Raw genomic sequence first — 17,306 nt, 5'->3', positions numbered from 1 at the left:
CATGGACTATATAGTCCATGGGGTCCCAGAGTCGGACATGACTGAGTGACTTTCACTTGCTCTCCTTCACTTTCATCTTTTAAGAATAATGTATACCTAGAAGAACCTGATGATACTGCCTCATCCGATTAAGGAAAGATGTTCTGGTCTTGTTAATATGTTAAATTTTTTTTTTTACTTCCTCATTAAAATCCTTCCTTAGTTGACCTCTGGTTTGTTTGATTTTTTTTTTTCTCTTTTATTTTTCCTCATCAAGAAAGAGGTCAGCTGAAAAGAATAGCAGCTAGTAGAAGTATAAGCGTGGTGACATTAGGCTGTGTACCTTTAGTGCTACTCCTAGGTTGAGAGTACACGTGAGGCCCCGATTGAGGCATCCTTGGTGTTGTCAGTAACACTCTGAGTCCCCAGTTGAATCACTGCAGAAATGCTTGGAAAGGGCAGCAAGAAGATGGTTAAAACACTAAGCTATTCCTGACTCTCTTGCTATTTCTTAGTGGAGCTTTGTACTTTCGCTGTTGTGCAGTTGCTAAGTCATGTCCAACTCTTTGTGACCTTATGGACTGCAGCTTCCCTGTCCTTCATCATCTCCTGGAGTTTGTTCATCTCCATTGAGCTGATGATGTCATCCAACCATCTCATTCTCTGCCACCCCTTCTCCTTTTGCCTTCAGTCTTTCCCAGCATCAGAGTCTTTTCCAACGAGTTGGCTCTTCTCATCAGGTGGCCAAAGTATTGGAGCTTCAACATCAGTCCTTCAATGAATATTCAGGGTTGATTTCCTTTAGGATTGGCTGATTGGATATCCTTGCTGTCCAAGGGACTCTGAAGAGTTCGAAAGCATCACAGTTTGAAAGCATCAGTTCTTTGGCACTCACCCTTCTTTATGGTCCTACTCTCATACATCCGTACATGACTACAGGAGAAACTATAGCTTTGACCATATGGACCTTTGTTGTGAAAGTGATGTCTCTGCTTTTTAATGCAGTGTCTGGGTTTGTTGTAGCTTTCCTTCCAAGGAGCAAGCTTTGTATTTAGCTGCCTGCAATAAAATGGCTTTGCTGTCCTTAAGGACAGCTGCTTTTCATTGCCTAACTTCACCCGGGAGAACTGTTGAGGGTAGCTTGTTCTATTACCTCTATGGTTTCCTGATTCCCGGTTCTCACTGAATGACTTCCACTGTCCTATTGGTGAGGGTGGTTGTATCCGTCTTTGAGGCTATGGCTGCCACCATGCCCCAAATGGGAAGCCAGACAGGGCCAGAAAGGGGAAAGGGGCAGGTGACTGCTGTGTCTGCCAGCGCTTGTTATCTTCCTCTAGGTTCTGCTGCATTCTCCCCTTTGGAGAAATATACTGGTACGTCCATTTTTTACTTAGAGAAGCTGTGGGGTAAAGCTCCCAGTGTTCGTAGAACAAAGACTTTCTATTTTGCAGTTTTGAATTGCCTTGTTTTAGCTTTCCTCTTTCGTGTTTGTTGTTCAGTTGCTCAGTCGTGTCCAACTCTTTGCAACCCCGTGGACTGCAGCACGCCAGGCTTGCCTGTCCTTCACCATCTCCCGGAGTTTGCTCAAACTCATGTCCATTGAACTGATGATGCCAACCAACCATCTCATCCTCTGCCGCCCCCTTCTCATGCCCTCAGTCTTTCCCTGCATCAGGGTCTTTTCCAGTGAGTTGGCTCTTTGCATCAGGTGGTCGAAGTATTGGAGCTTCAGCATCAGTCCTTCCAATGAATATTCAGCACTGATTTCCTTTACGATTGATTTTATCTCCTTGCAGTTCAGAGGACTCTCAAGAGTCTTCTCCAGCACCACAGTTTGAAAGCATCAATTCTTTGACCATTTTAGTCTTTTTTTTTTCTTTTGGCCATTTTATGTGGCTTATACGATCTTATTTCCCTGACCAGGAGTTGAACAAATACCCCTTGCAATGGAAGGGCAGAGTCTTCTCTACTGGACCGCCAGGAAAGTCCGTAGTCTATCGTTCTAATGGCTGAAAGTAGGCAAATCAAGATAAAAATGAAAATGATGAAATTTGATCATCTTGGAGTAGCAGACAACTCAGATTGGGAGCTTGTTCTGTGTTTGTTGGCTCTTTCTTCCATACACACTAGCAAACACTATAATGGACCATCTCAGGTTTTAGTTATTCTTTGGGGGTTGTAATTTGAGGATTCATGAAAGAACCTAATTTATCGAAAAGATTAAATACTAGTAATCCGTCAACTTTTCGTTGTCAGAATCAATCCTCATATTGGCACCTATCAGTCTATGCTATTGGCTTTTTGTTGCATAATCCTAAAATCAGTCAATCCTAAAGGAAATTAACCCTGAATGGTTAATTTGGATGGACTGATGCTGAAGCTGAAGCTCTAATACTTCGGCCCCCTGCTGCGAAGAGCCAGCTTGTTGGAAAAGACCCTGATGCCGGGAAAGATTGAAGGCAGGCGGAGAAAGGGATGCCAGAGGATGAGATGGTTGAATGGCATCAGTGACTCAATGGAGATGAGTTTGGGTAAACTCTGGGAGTTGGTGATGGACAGGGAAGCCTGGTGTGCTGCGGTTCATGGGGTCACAAAGAGTCAGACACAACTGAGTGACTGAATAACAGCAGCAATCCCAGGACCTCAAATTTCTTCTCTTTTTCTCTGTCTCCTGAAAGTCTGGTTCAAAAGAAAAGGCCAGGCCAAATCAAAGATGTGGTAAAATGCAAACTGTTTTACATTTGTAGACATACCATCTTGTCTAGTTGGCTCTACAAATTATACTTTAGCGACATAAACAGTAAGCTGCTTAGGGCAGAATTCCAGGAGCTCGTCTTTCACAGCAGCCAGCAAGTCAGTTCATACACAGCAACTCACAGTTGTTGTTTAATTTCCTCAGACAAAACAAGAGATTGTGGTGGTGCCTGCTGAGTTGAAAGGACACAAATTGTTTCTCTTGCCTTTTATAACCTCGTGAATCCGGGGGGCTTGCACCCACAGGGACTCTTGGTGTCATCTGGTCCAGTGCCTAGTTTACAGATGGGAAACTGAGGCCCTAGATGAACCAGGTCATGCTGGTGTCACTGGCAGAATTGAGTCTGTTTTGTTCAGTCCAAAGGGTTTCCTTTATTTCTCCTTTCTCTGTCTTCCTCTGTAGCATTTATTCACGTTCCAGGGAGAAGACACAATCCACTGAGTGCATTAGTTGTATGCCTGAAATAGCATCAGGCGAACAGACAACATGGTCACCAATCACCAGTTTATATGATAAAGCTTGTTTGAGGAAGTTGGAGTCTTAATGAATGAGGGGACTCTTTAAAAAAAAAAAAATTTTTTTTTTTTTAAGTTTTGGCTGTGTAAAAGCCAAAGACCAAAAAATTTTGGCCTTTGTTGTTGCGTGGGCTTTGCTCTAGTTGTGGTGAGCGGGGGCCACTCGCTAGTTACAGCTCATGGGCTTCTCATTGCAGTGGCCTCTCTCGTGGAGCACGGGCTTTAGGGCACATGGGTTCCGTAGTCGCAGCTCCCGGGCTCTGGAGCACCGGCTTAGTAGTTGTGATGAACAGGCTTAGTTGCTCCGCAGCATGTGGGATCTTCCCGGATCAGGGATCGAATCTGTCTCCTGCATTGGCAGGCTAATTTTTTTTTTTTTTTAAATACTACTGAGCCACCAGAGAAGCCCCTAGTGAGAGAATTCTAAGAGTCGGATACACTGAGTGACCAAGCATACACACGCATAAGGCAGGCAACATACTGAGAATCTGTCAGGCTCTTTTCTTTGCTCATAGGCTTTTCCAGGGCATCTCTTTGCCATCATGGACCAGTCTGGTAAAATGGGATGAATAGGTCCTCGTTGGGCCGCATTAGTAACAGCTTTGCTGCTCCTAAAGCTGGGGTCCTCAGAGCAAGGTGCTGACCCTTTGAGTCTCTGTTTCCTCATTAAGTAATATGGTAATTGGCAGCCACACCATACAACCACCGCATTCCTTATGGAAGTGAAACTATAAACTGCAACGGAAGTGAAGTGTATTGAAGAGGGTGAGGGAAGGGCATGGTTTAAAAGTGCGTACTTGGCATGAATGGAGGTCATTGTAAGTGACTGGAAATCTTGTTAGTACTTCAGTCTGAAGACATGAAACAGACAGCACACGTGTGACTGGTGACTTGTCATTCCAGCAGAAGGCATTGTTAAAGGATGTTTTCCAAGTGAAGCTCTTTGAAGGCTTATGTTGGAAAGATAGATTGTCTTGTATAATTTGCAAATAAAAAACATGAGTAATTGGATACCCCTTTCTTGAGTGGTGGGAGACCATAACTGCTGCTTCTGGGGGAGGCAAGGAAATAATCTGGAATTTTGGGGGAGAAGTGGTGAATAACTGAATTTTGATGGGTGGTCTCATGAAAGCCACTCTTGTGCCTTGAGCACTTTCTTTGGGCCTCATCCAAAATGTGAAAGACACAAAATAATGTGTAACCAGGTCCCCATTCACGAGGGGTTTACGTTCTGCTTTGTGGCAGATGATAACACAAGATTATCTGTGATTAAAAATCCAAACTGTGTTGGAAAGAAAACTTGTGGGATGATGGAAAATAATGAGATCCTTGCAGGGTAATTGTTGTTGCTGTTTAGTTGCTAAGTCATGTCTGATTCTTTGTGACCCCATGGACTGTAGCTCACCAGACTCCTCTGTCCATGGGGTGTTACAGGCAAGAACACTGGAGAGTGTTGCCATTTCCTTCTCCAAGGGACCTTCCCAACCTAGGGATTGAACCTGTGTCTCCTGCTTGGCAGGCAGATTCTTTACCACTGTCACTAATTCCACTAATGTGAAATTGCATTGTGAACGTGAGCTTTGCAGTGTGAGGAAGAAAAAGATAAACTCTTGCCCCAGATAGAGGTGAACTGTGAGTTGAGCACAGAATTTAGGAGAGATTATGAGTCTCAACTGAAGCAGAGGGTCAATTTGGCAGATGATGAAGCAGCAGTGGATAATTAAGGGCCAGGATAATTTGGGGAGCGCTTTGATTGTCAGACTTAGGAATCTAGGATTTAAGGTGGCACCTTGGTAAAGAATCCTCCTGCCAGTCCAGGAGACTTAAGAGAGGTGGATTCAATCCCTGGGTCAGGAATTTCCCCTGGAGAAGGAAATGGCAACCCACTCAAGTATTCCTGCCTGGAAAATTCCATAGACGAATGCAGCAGGCTACATGCCACGGGGTCCCAAAGAGTTGGACACAACTGAGCGAGTAGATAACCACAATAGCCTGTGGTGTGTGCGTGCGTGCGCATGCAGTCCTTGGTACGTGTTTGTAGCTTGGGGCTACAGTGCCAGGTGCGGCCGTGGGGCGCTTCTGCTTACTTTCCTGGTGACTGAGAACGAGGAAGACATGAAGCTTGGTGATTACAAAACATGCTGTGACACAGCAGCCTCTCTACTTCCTGATTCTGTCGCTGGTGGGGCCCCTGGAAGGAGCCAGTCTGGTGGGAGGCAGTGAATGTGGGCTTGGGGGAGTTAGGGTTGCAGACCTACATTTTCTGTAGAGAACCAGCAGTATACTTAGTAGGCAGAACATTTGAATCAAGTAGTGGTCAGATGAAGGAAGTGAATTTCAGTGGAACAGGAGCTGTGGTCTTGTGGCCCATGAAAATGTCTAGAAACCGGGAATTAACTCCTTCTCCTGAATTCTGTACAGTTTCTCCCAGCCCACTTCATCAGCCTGCCCTTGTTCTGAATTCATAATGCAGTCTAAAAGCTCAATAGTTGATCACCTCCAACATATCTGTAGGAGTCTGTGCCAAGACTTTGGAAGGACACATATTTGATTGATTCTCTTCAAAAAGAAAGGCCGCTTGGACGTGTATGCACTGCTGTATTTTAAATGGAAGCCAACAAGGACCTCCTGGATAGCGCGGGGAACTCTGCTCCATGTCACGTGGCAGCCTGGATGGGAGGGAGTCTCAGGGAGAATGGGCACATGGATCTACGTATGTGTGGCTGAGTCCTTGGCTGTCCACCTGAAACTGTCACAAAATTGTTAGTGGCTATGTGCCAGTACAAAATAGAGTGTTTACTTTTTTTTTTTTAAAGAGGCCACTTGAAAATGTGGGGCTGGTGGTCTGCTCCTTGGTTTCCGTGATAGACTGTGATGGAAACCAGAGTCTATAGTCAGTCTGCTGAACCAGGTGGCGAGCCGGCTCGGGAAAAGAGCAGTAGGCAACGGCTGCTGCTCATGACTGGCAATGGCAGGGTTACCTTTTTTCCCTTTTTAATGACCCTTGTGGAATCTGGCAAATGCATTGATGGGTTGAGTGATCAGCCTCATGTTTATCAGAGCTGCAGAGATGGGGAATCTCATGGGCTCCTTGGATCCTCAGGTGCATGGATAGAACCCAATCTCTAAGGTGGTTCTTTCTCCCTGAAGGGAAGTAGTTCACTCATTATGAGAGAGGGCAAGAAATACATTTACTTTAAAAAAAAAAAAAAAGGTTTACTGAAGTCTAATTTACACACCATACGTCCACCCATTTTAGGCAGGTAGTTCATTGATTCTGAGTAGACCTGCAGAGTTTGGAGATGCTCAGCACCAAATCCCATTTTAGGATGTTTCTGTCTCTAAAGCTCCCTGGTGTCTGCTGCGCTCAGTCACCGTTCACACCCTCAACCCCAGGAAGCAGTGAAATGCCCTGTGCCATTGAAAGCCACTGGCTTCTTCTGGGTACTACAGATAAATAAATGGAAGCCTCATATATTTTGTGCATATGACTTTTGTTTCTCATGTTGTTGAAGGGCATCTGAGTTGCAGTGTGTTCATAGTTCATTCCTTTTTTAAAAAAATTTTCTTAAAATTTATTTTAATTGGAGGCTAATTACTTTACAATATTGTAGTGGTTTTGCCATACATTGACATGAATCAGCCATGCATGCATGCATGCTAAGTCCCTGCAGTTGTGTCCGACTCTGTGCGACCCCATGGACAGCAGCCCACCAGGCCCCTCTGTCCACGGGATTCTCCAGGCAAGAATACTGGAGTAGGTTGCCATTGCCTTCTCTGAATCAGCCATAGTTCATTCCTTTTTAAAAAATATTTATTTCTATTTTTTTGTTTGGCTGCACTGAGTCTTAGTTGTGGCATGCAGGATCATTCATTGTGGCGTGTGGTTATCTAATTCCCTGACCAAGGATCAAACTCGGGCCCCCTGCACTGGGAGTGTGAAGTCTTAGCCACTGGACCACCAGGAGGGTCCCTTTTATTCCTTTTTACTGCTGAGTAATTTTGTTGTTTGGACAGACCGTATTTTACATATCCATTGATTCTTCAGTGAATGAGTTGTTTCTCGTGTTTGGCTGTTATAAATAATGCTGCTCGATTGGCTTCTTGTCAATGTCCTTACAATGTCCAATGACCACAGACTTGGCTACTTGAACAGCAGGATTTTCTTCTCTCACAGATCCAAAGGCCAGACGTTGAAAATCAAGGTGTTGACCACCTGTGCTCCTTCTAGAGACTCTCGGGGAATTCTGATCCTTGTCCTTCCTGGCTTCTAGTGATGGTGCCAATCCTTGACTTGCAGTCACGTCACTTCACCCTGTACCTCCAACCTCATGTTGCCTTCTCTTCTGTGAATCTGTTAAAATTCCCTATGTCTCTCTCTTATCTGGATACATAGGATTGTGTTTAGGCCACATCCTGAATTTCCAGGATAACCTCCTATCTTTATCTTATGTTTTTTGCTACCTACGGAAACACTCTCACATTTCAAAATTTGATGTGTGTATCTTAGGGGGTCTATTTTTCTGCCTACCACAGCGACTTTGAATATTCACATGAAGTTGGTGTTCACATGTTTCCCTTTCTCTTTCCCCACTCTAGGAGTGGAATTTCTGGGTTGCATGTGAATTTATGTTTAACTTTTTAAGAAACTGTCAAACTGAGAGGTTATATCATTTTACTTTCCTACTGGTAATACATAAGGGTTCCAGTTTCTCCACATTCCTGCCAAGTCTGCCTTTTAAAAGTTACAGCCATTCTAGTGGGTGTGAAATTGCAGTTCCTTGTGGTTTTAATTTGCATTTCCCTGATGACTAATGGTTGTTGGACATCTTTTCTTGCGCTCATTATTCATCATATATAATTTGTGGTAAAATGTCTCTTCAGAACTCTTACCCATCTTAAAATTGGACTGTCACCTTCTTTTGGAGGTACAAGAGTTAGTCTGCTGTTTTCCACAGTCTGGTCCAGTCCTGAGTGCTGTGCTGATGGAGGTCACCTTGATGAGAAAGTGCTAAGGTGCCCCATTCCCACAGGATGCCTAGCATCGGGGGCAAGGAAGCCACTGGGGTTTAGTTTACTACTGGGCGGGGGATGGATGGGGCTCACAGTTGGCCCCTAGGCTGTCAATTACTGTCAGGAAAGCCAGGAGATGGCTCGCCCTGTGGCCAAGAGATCAGAAGCTCAGTGGTATTGTAGGCTGATAACTCTTATTACCATTTTAATTAAGGAGTTGTGTCTGTAATGATATATTTACTCTCTCACTTCCCGTACTATACTATTAAAAATCCCTGGTATAGGTACCACATCTGAGTGTCTCAATACTCTTGTCTCCAGTCTCTAGCACAATATGTGGAACCTATCAGGCAACCAACCAAAATTTGCTGGATGGAGGAATGACTCAAATGCCAGCAGTGGGAATCCAGGAGGATGCCCTCTGCTTTTCAGAGGGGGACTCACCTGAAATGATTAAAGAAGCGGTTATTTGTAGGAGAATTGGTTCAGTAACTGAAGTATGTGCTCTTTTTTAAGTTGCTTATATTATTTTTGGTTTTGGCTGTGCTGGGTCTTCGTTGTGGCAGGTGGCAGCGTTTCTTGTTGCAAAGCAAAAAAAAGAGTGAGAGGGGTCAGCAGTTGCGGTGCATGGGCTCAACTGTCCTGTAGCTTGTGGGATCTTAGCGTCCTGACCAAGGATTGCACCCGTGTCCCCTGCACTGGAAGGCGGATCCTTAGCCACTGGACCGCCAGGGAAGTTCCCTGGGTGTGCTGTTTGGTGACTTGTATTTTAAGTGCCGCCGATGCCATCATTTCTCTCTTCTGTGTCTCATTTCCAGCGATCTATAACTACAACGCCTCTCAAGATGTGGAGCTGTCCTTGCAGGTTGGAGACACGGTTCACATCCTGGAGATGTATGAGGGTAAGTCTGGATGGCCTTCTGCCAGATGGGTGGGGAGGCCCGAGTAGTGCGAGTTACTTACTCATAAGGCTCTTGGAGCAAACACCAACACCGTTTACTTCCTGGAGCGATGCTAGTAAAAATCTAGGAAGCACTCAGGGTATTCAGTATTGTACCAGGGTGGTTTCAAAACAGCCAGCTGAGAGCACGAGCACAGACGTGCCCAGACACCAGAATCAAAACATGTGACTCTGCATTCTGTAAAGTTACAATGGTCCTGTGTATACTCCCTCCTATTTAATTCTGATGACAGTCCTCTAAGGGTGGCAAGGCAGTGTTTGTTTTTTCTGTAATTAAGAAAAATATATATGACTGACTTTCAAAACTGTAGAACTCTTTTTTAAATAATGTTTATTTTTGGCTGTGCTGCGTCTCTTGCTTTCCTTTCTCTAGTTGCGGCAAGCAGGGGCTACCACTCTTGGTTGCAATGCTCGCCCTTCTCGCAGTGTCATCTCGTTGTGGAGCGCAGGCTCTAGGTGTGTGGGCCTCTGGTCGCGGCACACAGGCTCAGTCATTGTGGCCCACAGGCTTCACTGCTCCACAGCACATGGAATCTTACTGGACCAGGGATCGAACCCCTGTCCTCTGCACTGGAAGGCAGATTCTTATTCTCTACGCCATCAGGGAAGTCGAAAACTATAGAACTCTTAAAAATTACACGAGTACCCCACACTCACTTTTTTAAATGTAGGAAGCATAATGCTCATTTTATAGTTGAGAAAGCTGATATTCAGAGAAAATAATGTACCTCGTGTGATACAACTAGTGACAGAGCCAAGTGAAATGAGACACTGTTGATTTCTAGTGGCTTCTCATGAAGCATGACCCTAATATGTGAAAGATGATATCTTTTCATAGGTACTACAAATAAATAGGGAGAGCATATATTTCAGCTGGGCTTCTCAGGTGGCACTAGTGGTAAAGAGCCTGCCTGCCAATGCAGGAGACTCAAGAGAGACACAGGTTCTGTCCCTGGGTTGGGAAGATGCCCTGCAGGAGGGCATGACAACCCACTCCCATATTCTTGCCTGGAGAATCCCATGGACACAGGAGCCTGGCGCGCTTTGGTCCCTAGGGTTGCAAAGAGTCAGACATGACTGAAACAACTTAGCATGCACACATAATTCAACTCAGTTTCAAAAAGGCAAAACAACTTATTTTTTAGTAAAATTCTCTCAGATAAAATAATTGATTAAAAAAAAAAAGTGACTCTGGATGTAGAAGGCTCTGGCTCCGGAGGAGACAAGTGCATCACTGGGCTGATGGGAGATCAAAGGAAGCTGGGCTGATGAAGTGGCTCTTTCTTATCAGCTGTGAATGTTGCCAGACTTGGGGAGAAATGAGGGAGAGACTTACTGGTGTTGCTGAAATTCCTTCAAAGAATTAGGTCAGGGCGACTGTAGGTGCAGAAAGCCTTCTAGTATATTTCCTGCAACTAGATCGGGTTGGGGTGCAGGGCGTCCCAGTTAACCTGTAAGTGGACTGTTGGACAGTATCCAGGGCTCCCGGCTCATCTGAAGAACACAGGTCCTGGTACACCCAGGCGGCCCCGCCCCAGACTTCTCACTACCACCCTGAATCCTAATAGAACTCCACTGTCAACCACGTTTCTAATCCAGATGCCTAGAGCACAACAAACACGTCTCTAGGCCACTGACATTGAGGATCAGGGCAAAAAACTGAGAATCCATTTATTCTCTCTGAAGACTGGGGTAGGAGTGAGGTAGGAAGCGAGGCAGATTTTTCTCATATGGTGAGCTTCCCTCGTGGCTCCGATGGTAAAGAATCTGCCTGCAGTGCGGGAGATCTGGGTTGGATCCCTGGGTTGGGAAGATCCCCTGGAAGAAGGCATGGCAACCCACTCCAGTATTCTTGCCTGGAGAATCCCCTGGACAGAGGAGTCTGGCGGGCTGCGGTCCATGGGGTCACAAAGAGTCAGACGCGACTGAGCGACTCAGCACAGCACTGAGGCTGGTGAGGACAAGACGTGTGAATCTGCAGGGTCTGGTCCCACTACATAAATGGTTGTGATGATGGCATGGTGAGGGTGATTTTCTGGAATCCAGCGTGGCTTCTGAGGTTCAGACGGACAGACACAGGATAGGGAAGAGGAGGTGGGAAGTTAGAAGGACGGGAAGTAGGGCTCAGCCACAGAGTAGCTAAGCTGTCTGCTGCATTGCGTAGAGCACTGTTACTGCTGCTTCCCTTTGGTTTTAGGCAGAGTTGGTAGTTTGCGTTATCCTTCCACCTTGCACACGCTTTAGAGGGTTAATGTGTAGCTTCTGCAGGTGGGGAGGAGGCAGGGGGTGGGGAGGCTGCCTGGTCTCTTCCCACTCTGCTGTCTCTCTCTCTTCCGTTTTTATTCACACCATCTCAGGTCCAGTCATATGTCAATTCTGTGGCATCAGCAAGACACAGGGATAATCTGCTTACATTCTTGAGCTCCTTTGCATATTAAACATGGGCTTACTAGGTCATGCCATTTGGTCAGGGGCCAGATCAATCCATTCTACTCTTTATGGGCTTCCCTACTGGCTCATGTGGTAAAGAATCTGCCTGTAATGTGGGAGACCTGGGTTCGATTCCTGGATTGGGAAGATCCCCTGGAGAAGGGAATGGCAACACACTCCAGTATTCTTGCCTGGACAATCCCATGGACAGAGGAGCCTGGCGGGCTATGGTCCACGTGATCACAAAGAGTTGGACATGATTGATCAACTAAGCACAGCACATGATCCTTTATGGACACAATTTTCCCATTGTACATGTAAGGCACGTGTTCAGCTTCCATGGGCTTGAAAATAAAGTATATGTTACTGGTATTGGGTATGATTTCTATACATTGCAATTAGATTCTGATTTTATCTCTCCTTTTTCTTCCCCCAAATTTGCTATATGCTATGCTAACCTTTCTTTTTAGAGAAGGCAATGGCACCCCACTCCAGTACTTTGCCTGGAAAATCCCATGGACGGAGGAGCCTGGTAGGCTGCAGTCCATGGGGTCGCTAAGAGTCGGACATGACTGAGCTACTTCCCTTTCACTTTTCTCTTTCATGCATTGTAGAAGGAAATGGCAACCCACCCCAGTGTTCTTGCCTGGAGAATCCCAGGGACAGAGGAGCCTGGAGGACTTCCGTCCCTGGGGTCGCACAGAGTCGGACACAATTGAAGTGACTTAGCAGCAGCAGCAGCAACCTTCCTCTTGCCATTTCTGTTACTGAGAGAAGCGTGTTAAATCTTCCACCATTATTGTAGTTTGTGTCAGTGTATGATTTGACATATGTCATATGGTTTGACATGGTTTCAGATTTTTTTGCTGTCTCTATTCTCAGACCTGTTTTCAGGTGCATACAATTTTGAAATTGTATTAGACAATCCCAACTTTTAAGTCCTGTTTATAAAGCTTTCATCATTGTCTCTGTCTGCAGTATGCTGTCTGTTTTGTCTGAGATTGCAGCCAGTTCACGGGCACTGCCACGGCTCCCCTTTTTGTCCTCCTGGCCCCACAAAGCTGTTCTAAATGCTGCTCAGAGACTCAGGGATCTTTTCTTAATTCAGCAGGTGCCTCAAGAGGAAAGGAGCTCCCAGTGCTGATCTCCTCTTTCTGAGTTTGGTCTTTTTCATATCTAGACCTGGTCATTCTTTGCTTTACCATGTTAGCTCTTTCTGCATGCCTGTTGTGTGCCTATGTAATAGTTAAGCTTTGCTAATTGACCTGCAGAGCGTAGGAGCGAAGAGCATACAGTTGATCTGAATCTTTTCTAAGTATCTTTTAAATACATTTTCAAAATTATTTTTTCTTTTGTTATTATTATTGGCCTTGCTGTGCAGCGTGTCGGATCTTAATTCCCTGATTAGGGATCGAACCCATGCCCCCTGCATTGGGAGCATGGAGTCCTGACCACTGGGCTGCCAGGGGAGCCCCAGAATTCTTTTTTCATTTTTATGTGACCCAAGCATGTTTCTGGAAATAGTTGATTAATGCACTTTGTCCTCATAGGATTCACATTAATGGTCATTTTAAGTGTGCATACTATTTTTACTTTACTGAGCAATCTCCCAGTTGACCAATGAACATTCCTCAAAGTAGTACTCCTACGGACCAAGGTAAGGTGGTCGCTGCGGTTGGTTGAATAAAAGTGTAAGCACACAAACACGTCTGTTGTAAATACCTTCCAGAGTTTGAGTCGAAAAGCCACAGTGCACCTGAGGTATTGCAGCTCGCACGGCAGTACACCTCCTGGAAGCACTGGCACAGTCAATAGAGAGTCATGCAAAAAACTGTTACTTGAACCCTGCTCTGTCTGGATTGTGACGATCCAGATGCCGTGGGTCCTTGCAGCAAGCAGCAGGTTTTCTTGTTACCGTGAAATGCCTGAGGGCCTGCCATAGAATTCTTTCATCCCGGAGAAGGACATCAGGGACTTCCCTGGTGGTCCCGTGGCTTTCCCAGTGACTCAGTGGGTAAAGAATCCACCTGCAATGCAGGACACACAGGAGATGCAGCTTTGATCCCTGGGTGGGAAAGATCTCCTGGAGGAGGAAATGGCAACCCACTCCAGTATTCTTGCCTGGAGAATCTGCATGGACAGAGGAACCTGGCGGGCTGCAGTCCATGGGGTCACAAAGAGCTGGACGTGACGGAGCAGCTAGGCACACACACAGCAGCGGTGAAGACTCCAGGCTTCCAATGCAGGGGGCGCAGGTGTGATCCCTGGTTGGGGAACTTAAGGTCCCACATGCTGTGTGGTGTGGCCAGGGGAGAACGTTTTATTTTTGTATTTTTCCTTAAAAATTGTTTTTAATTGGAGGATAACTGCTTTACAACCTTGTGTTAGTTTCTGCCATACGTCAGCATGAATCAGCCTAAGGATACATCTGTCCCTCCGCTCTGGAACCTCCCTCCCACCTCTCAAGGTTGCCACAGAGCCCCAGGTTTGAGCTCCCTGCGTCATATAGCTAGCTAATTCCCATTGGCCAGCTGTCTTACGTATGGTGATGGGTATGTTTCAGTGTTACTCTTTCACTTCGTCCCTCTCTTTCCCCCACTGTGTCTCCAAGTCTGTTCTCTATGTCTGCATCTCCACTGCCTCCCTGCAAATAAAAATAAGGACATCAGTGCCCGTTCTATAAAAGTGGACACGTGTCAAGGTGTGTTTTGGGGGGATTTAGAGCATGAGCTTTTTCACTTCATTAACAACCAGGTGGCAGATCAGCTTTTTATAGAGATGATTATACTGGCTTAAGTTTTAAAAGTGTGTATTTTATGGGATTAATTTTTTCTAATGGCGCTCACCTTGCCAGATGCAGCAATCGATTCTTCTATCTGCTAAGTACCTCGCGTTCTTGGCTGGGTTCTCAAATTCCTTGATTATTGCAACCGGTTCAGGACACAGTGAGGGCAGGAGTGCTTTGCAGATGTTCAGCATGATGGAAATGCTGAGTAATAACTTGTGTTCTAGCCCTCCTCCCCCCATCTCCTCTTAAAAAAAATAAACAAAGTAGAAACACCCACAGTACTGCCAGATGGAATTTAAGGGTGGTGCTGGCATCATTTCATGGCCCTGGGGTGGCGAGCGGGGGTGTGTCTTTCAGCTTCCTGGCTTCCTGACTCCAGGGGGTCCTCCCCCCAGACACCCTGCCCCACCCTGGCTTTGAGATATTTGCATTCCTGGGTGGGCTCTTTAGGCGTGGACTTGAGTCCACTTTTCTAGAACCCAGACTTGAAAATTTCTCTCCTGCCCACAACCTGCAACAATACTATGCAGGACTCTCTTTTTTGTTGTTTCCCATCCTGTGGTTCAGTGAATGTTTCTCCAAGTGGTAGCTCCTTGGAGGTCTGCTCCTTCTTCATCCGCGGGACCCCTGCCTAGCATGGCTTCTGCTATATGAGTAAAGATAAATAGGAGGCCAAGGACAGCTGGTGTGGAGAGTAAGGGGTGTGTGGGGTCACTTCACACAGTCCCCGGGAGTATAAGGCAGGGCTTTTCTCCTTCCATGACAGGCCAGCATTGCCCTGCTCTATATAGACTTCCTACAGAAGGATTTGGTTATCACCTGAGGTGCTATTTAAAAACACGGTTTTATTGAGATAGGTTTCAAATACCATCCAGTTGACCTATTTCCCTGGCAGTCTAGTGGTTAAGACTTTGCCTTTCAATGCAGAGAGTGGGTTCAATCCCTGGTTGGTAAGCTGGGATTCCACATGCATAGAACAGAAGCACTATTGTAACAAATTCAATAAATAGTTTTTAAATGTTCCACATTAAAAAAAAAAAAGTCTTTTTAAAAAAGGGGATACAATTTAATGGCTATTTACATAGCACTCTGTTCACAGAGTAGGGCAATCATTATCCCCCAAAGAAACCTCTACTCATTTATTTCCCCCCAGCTCCAGGCAACCACTAACCTAATTTCTGTCTCTCTAGGTCTGCCTGTTCTAAGACATTTCATGTAAGTGAAATCGTGTGACATGTGGTCCTTTGTGACTGGCTTCTTCTACTTAAAATAATCTTTTGAGGTCTCATTCATTTTGTAGCATGTGTCAGTACTTCATACCTTTTTCTTTCTAAGTAATATTTATTGAATGCATAGATCACATTGTATTTATCCATTCATCAATTGATGGGCATTTGGGTTGTTTACAGTTTTTCATTATTATGAATAATGTTACTGCCCTGAACTTTTACGTTTTTGTGTAAATACATGTTTTCATTTCTCTTGGGTATATCCCTTGGAGTGAAATTGCTGGCTCATATATGAGAATTAGACCATAAAGAAGGCTGAGTGCCGGAGAATTGATGCTTTCTCACTGTGGTGCTGGAGAAGACTCTTGAGAGTCCCTTGGACTGCAAGGAGCCCAAACCAGTCTGTCCTAAGGGAAATCAACCCTAAATACTCATCAGAACGACTGATGCTGAAGCTGTAGCTCTAATACTTTGGCCACCTGATGGGAAGAGCTGACTCATTGGGAAAGACGCTGATGCTTGGGAAAGATTGAAGGCAGGAAGAGAAGGGGATGACAGAGGATGAGATGGTTGGATGGCATCGCTGATTGAATGGACATGAACATGCGCAAACTCCGGGAGGTGGTGAAGGACGGGGACGCCTGGTGTGCTGCAGTCCATGGGGTTGCAAAGAGTCGGACACGACTTAGTGACTGAACGACAACAATGGCAACTCTGTATTTAACCTTCTGGGGAACTGCCAAACTCACTGCTTGAGGTTTGGCTCTGAAACAGGAGACCACAGTCCACATGAGCAAGTGTTCCGTCCCTCGTCCCTTATCGTGGTTTCTCTCTGTGACCTTGTCCCCGAACATCATTTGTTACTCAAGATAATTGAAGGGAGTGGAATTGACTGAGAAGATATATACTGCTCATCTTTCATAGACCCCCTCCATGTTGCTTTCAGAAACTTTCGGGAGACAAATCCTCAAGGACCAAAGCAAGGGTCCTCCGCTTTCTTCCTCTGTGGCGTTGGCCTGCCTGCAGCAACTGGCTCGTTTTCGCTTCTTTATCCAGGCAGAAATTTGTCAGTGAGACCACTATTCTCCTTCCTACCCCAGATCCATGAGCACGGCTGAGAAAGCATTGAGACCCAAGAGAGATTTCAGCTGTGGTCATCTATTCAATTTAACAGTACTCACTGAGCAAGTATTATGCTCTTATGTGCCAGTGACATTTATTGAGCACAAGAGATGATACAGCACTTAGGTAACAAGTGACAAAATGGCCAGGTTCCTGCTCTCTTAGGGTTTTCATTCCAGGAATAGATAAGACAAGTGAACAAAATATGAGGATAAGAACATTTAGATTCTTGTAAGTGCTGTGGGGAGAAAAGGGTAGTGTTACAGACCAGAGAGGCAAGTGAGGGTGGTGAAGAGGGAGAGAAGGACCACTTTTTAAAAAAAAAAGCTGTAGTTTTTTATTGGGTTATAGCCGGTCAGCAATGTTGTGATTGTTTCAGGTGAACGTGAAGGGACTCAGCCAGCCATACACATATATCCATTCTCCCCCCAGCTCTCCTCCCATCCAGGCTGCCAGATATCATTGACCAGAGTTCCCTGCGCTATACAGCAGGACCTTGTTGGTTCCCCATGTT

The 17,306-nt window shown here is 45.5% G+C and overlaps 1 protein-coding gene across 1 annotated transcript in view; it reads left to right on the top strand.

The window, feature by feature from the left end:
• Nucleotides 1–17,306, top strand: part of DOCK5 (dedicator of cytokinesis 5) — a 269,322-nt gene that overhangs the window by 65,025 nt on the left and 186,991 nt on the right. Inside the window, exon 2 of the mRNA XM_070459648.1 lies at nucleotides 9,081–9,164. Within this exon, the coding sequence (XP_070315749.1) occupies nucleotides 9,081–9,164 (84 nt within the window). The remainder of the gene's footprint in view (nucleotides 1–9,080; nucleotides 9,165–17,306) is intronic.

The sequence above is a fragment of the Odocoileus virginianus genome, chromosome 31 (genome assembly GCF_023699985.2).
Source record: "Odocoileus virginianus isolate 20LAN1187 ecotype Illinois chromosome 31, Ovbor_1.2, whole genome shotgun sequence".
NCBI classification, from domain to species: domain Eukaryota; kingdom Metazoa; phylum Chordata; class Mammalia; order Artiodactyla; family Cervidae; genus Odocoileus; species Odocoileus virginianus.
Note: the sequence above shows the minus strand (reverse complement) of the source record. Positions and strands in the feature narration are given on the sequence as shown.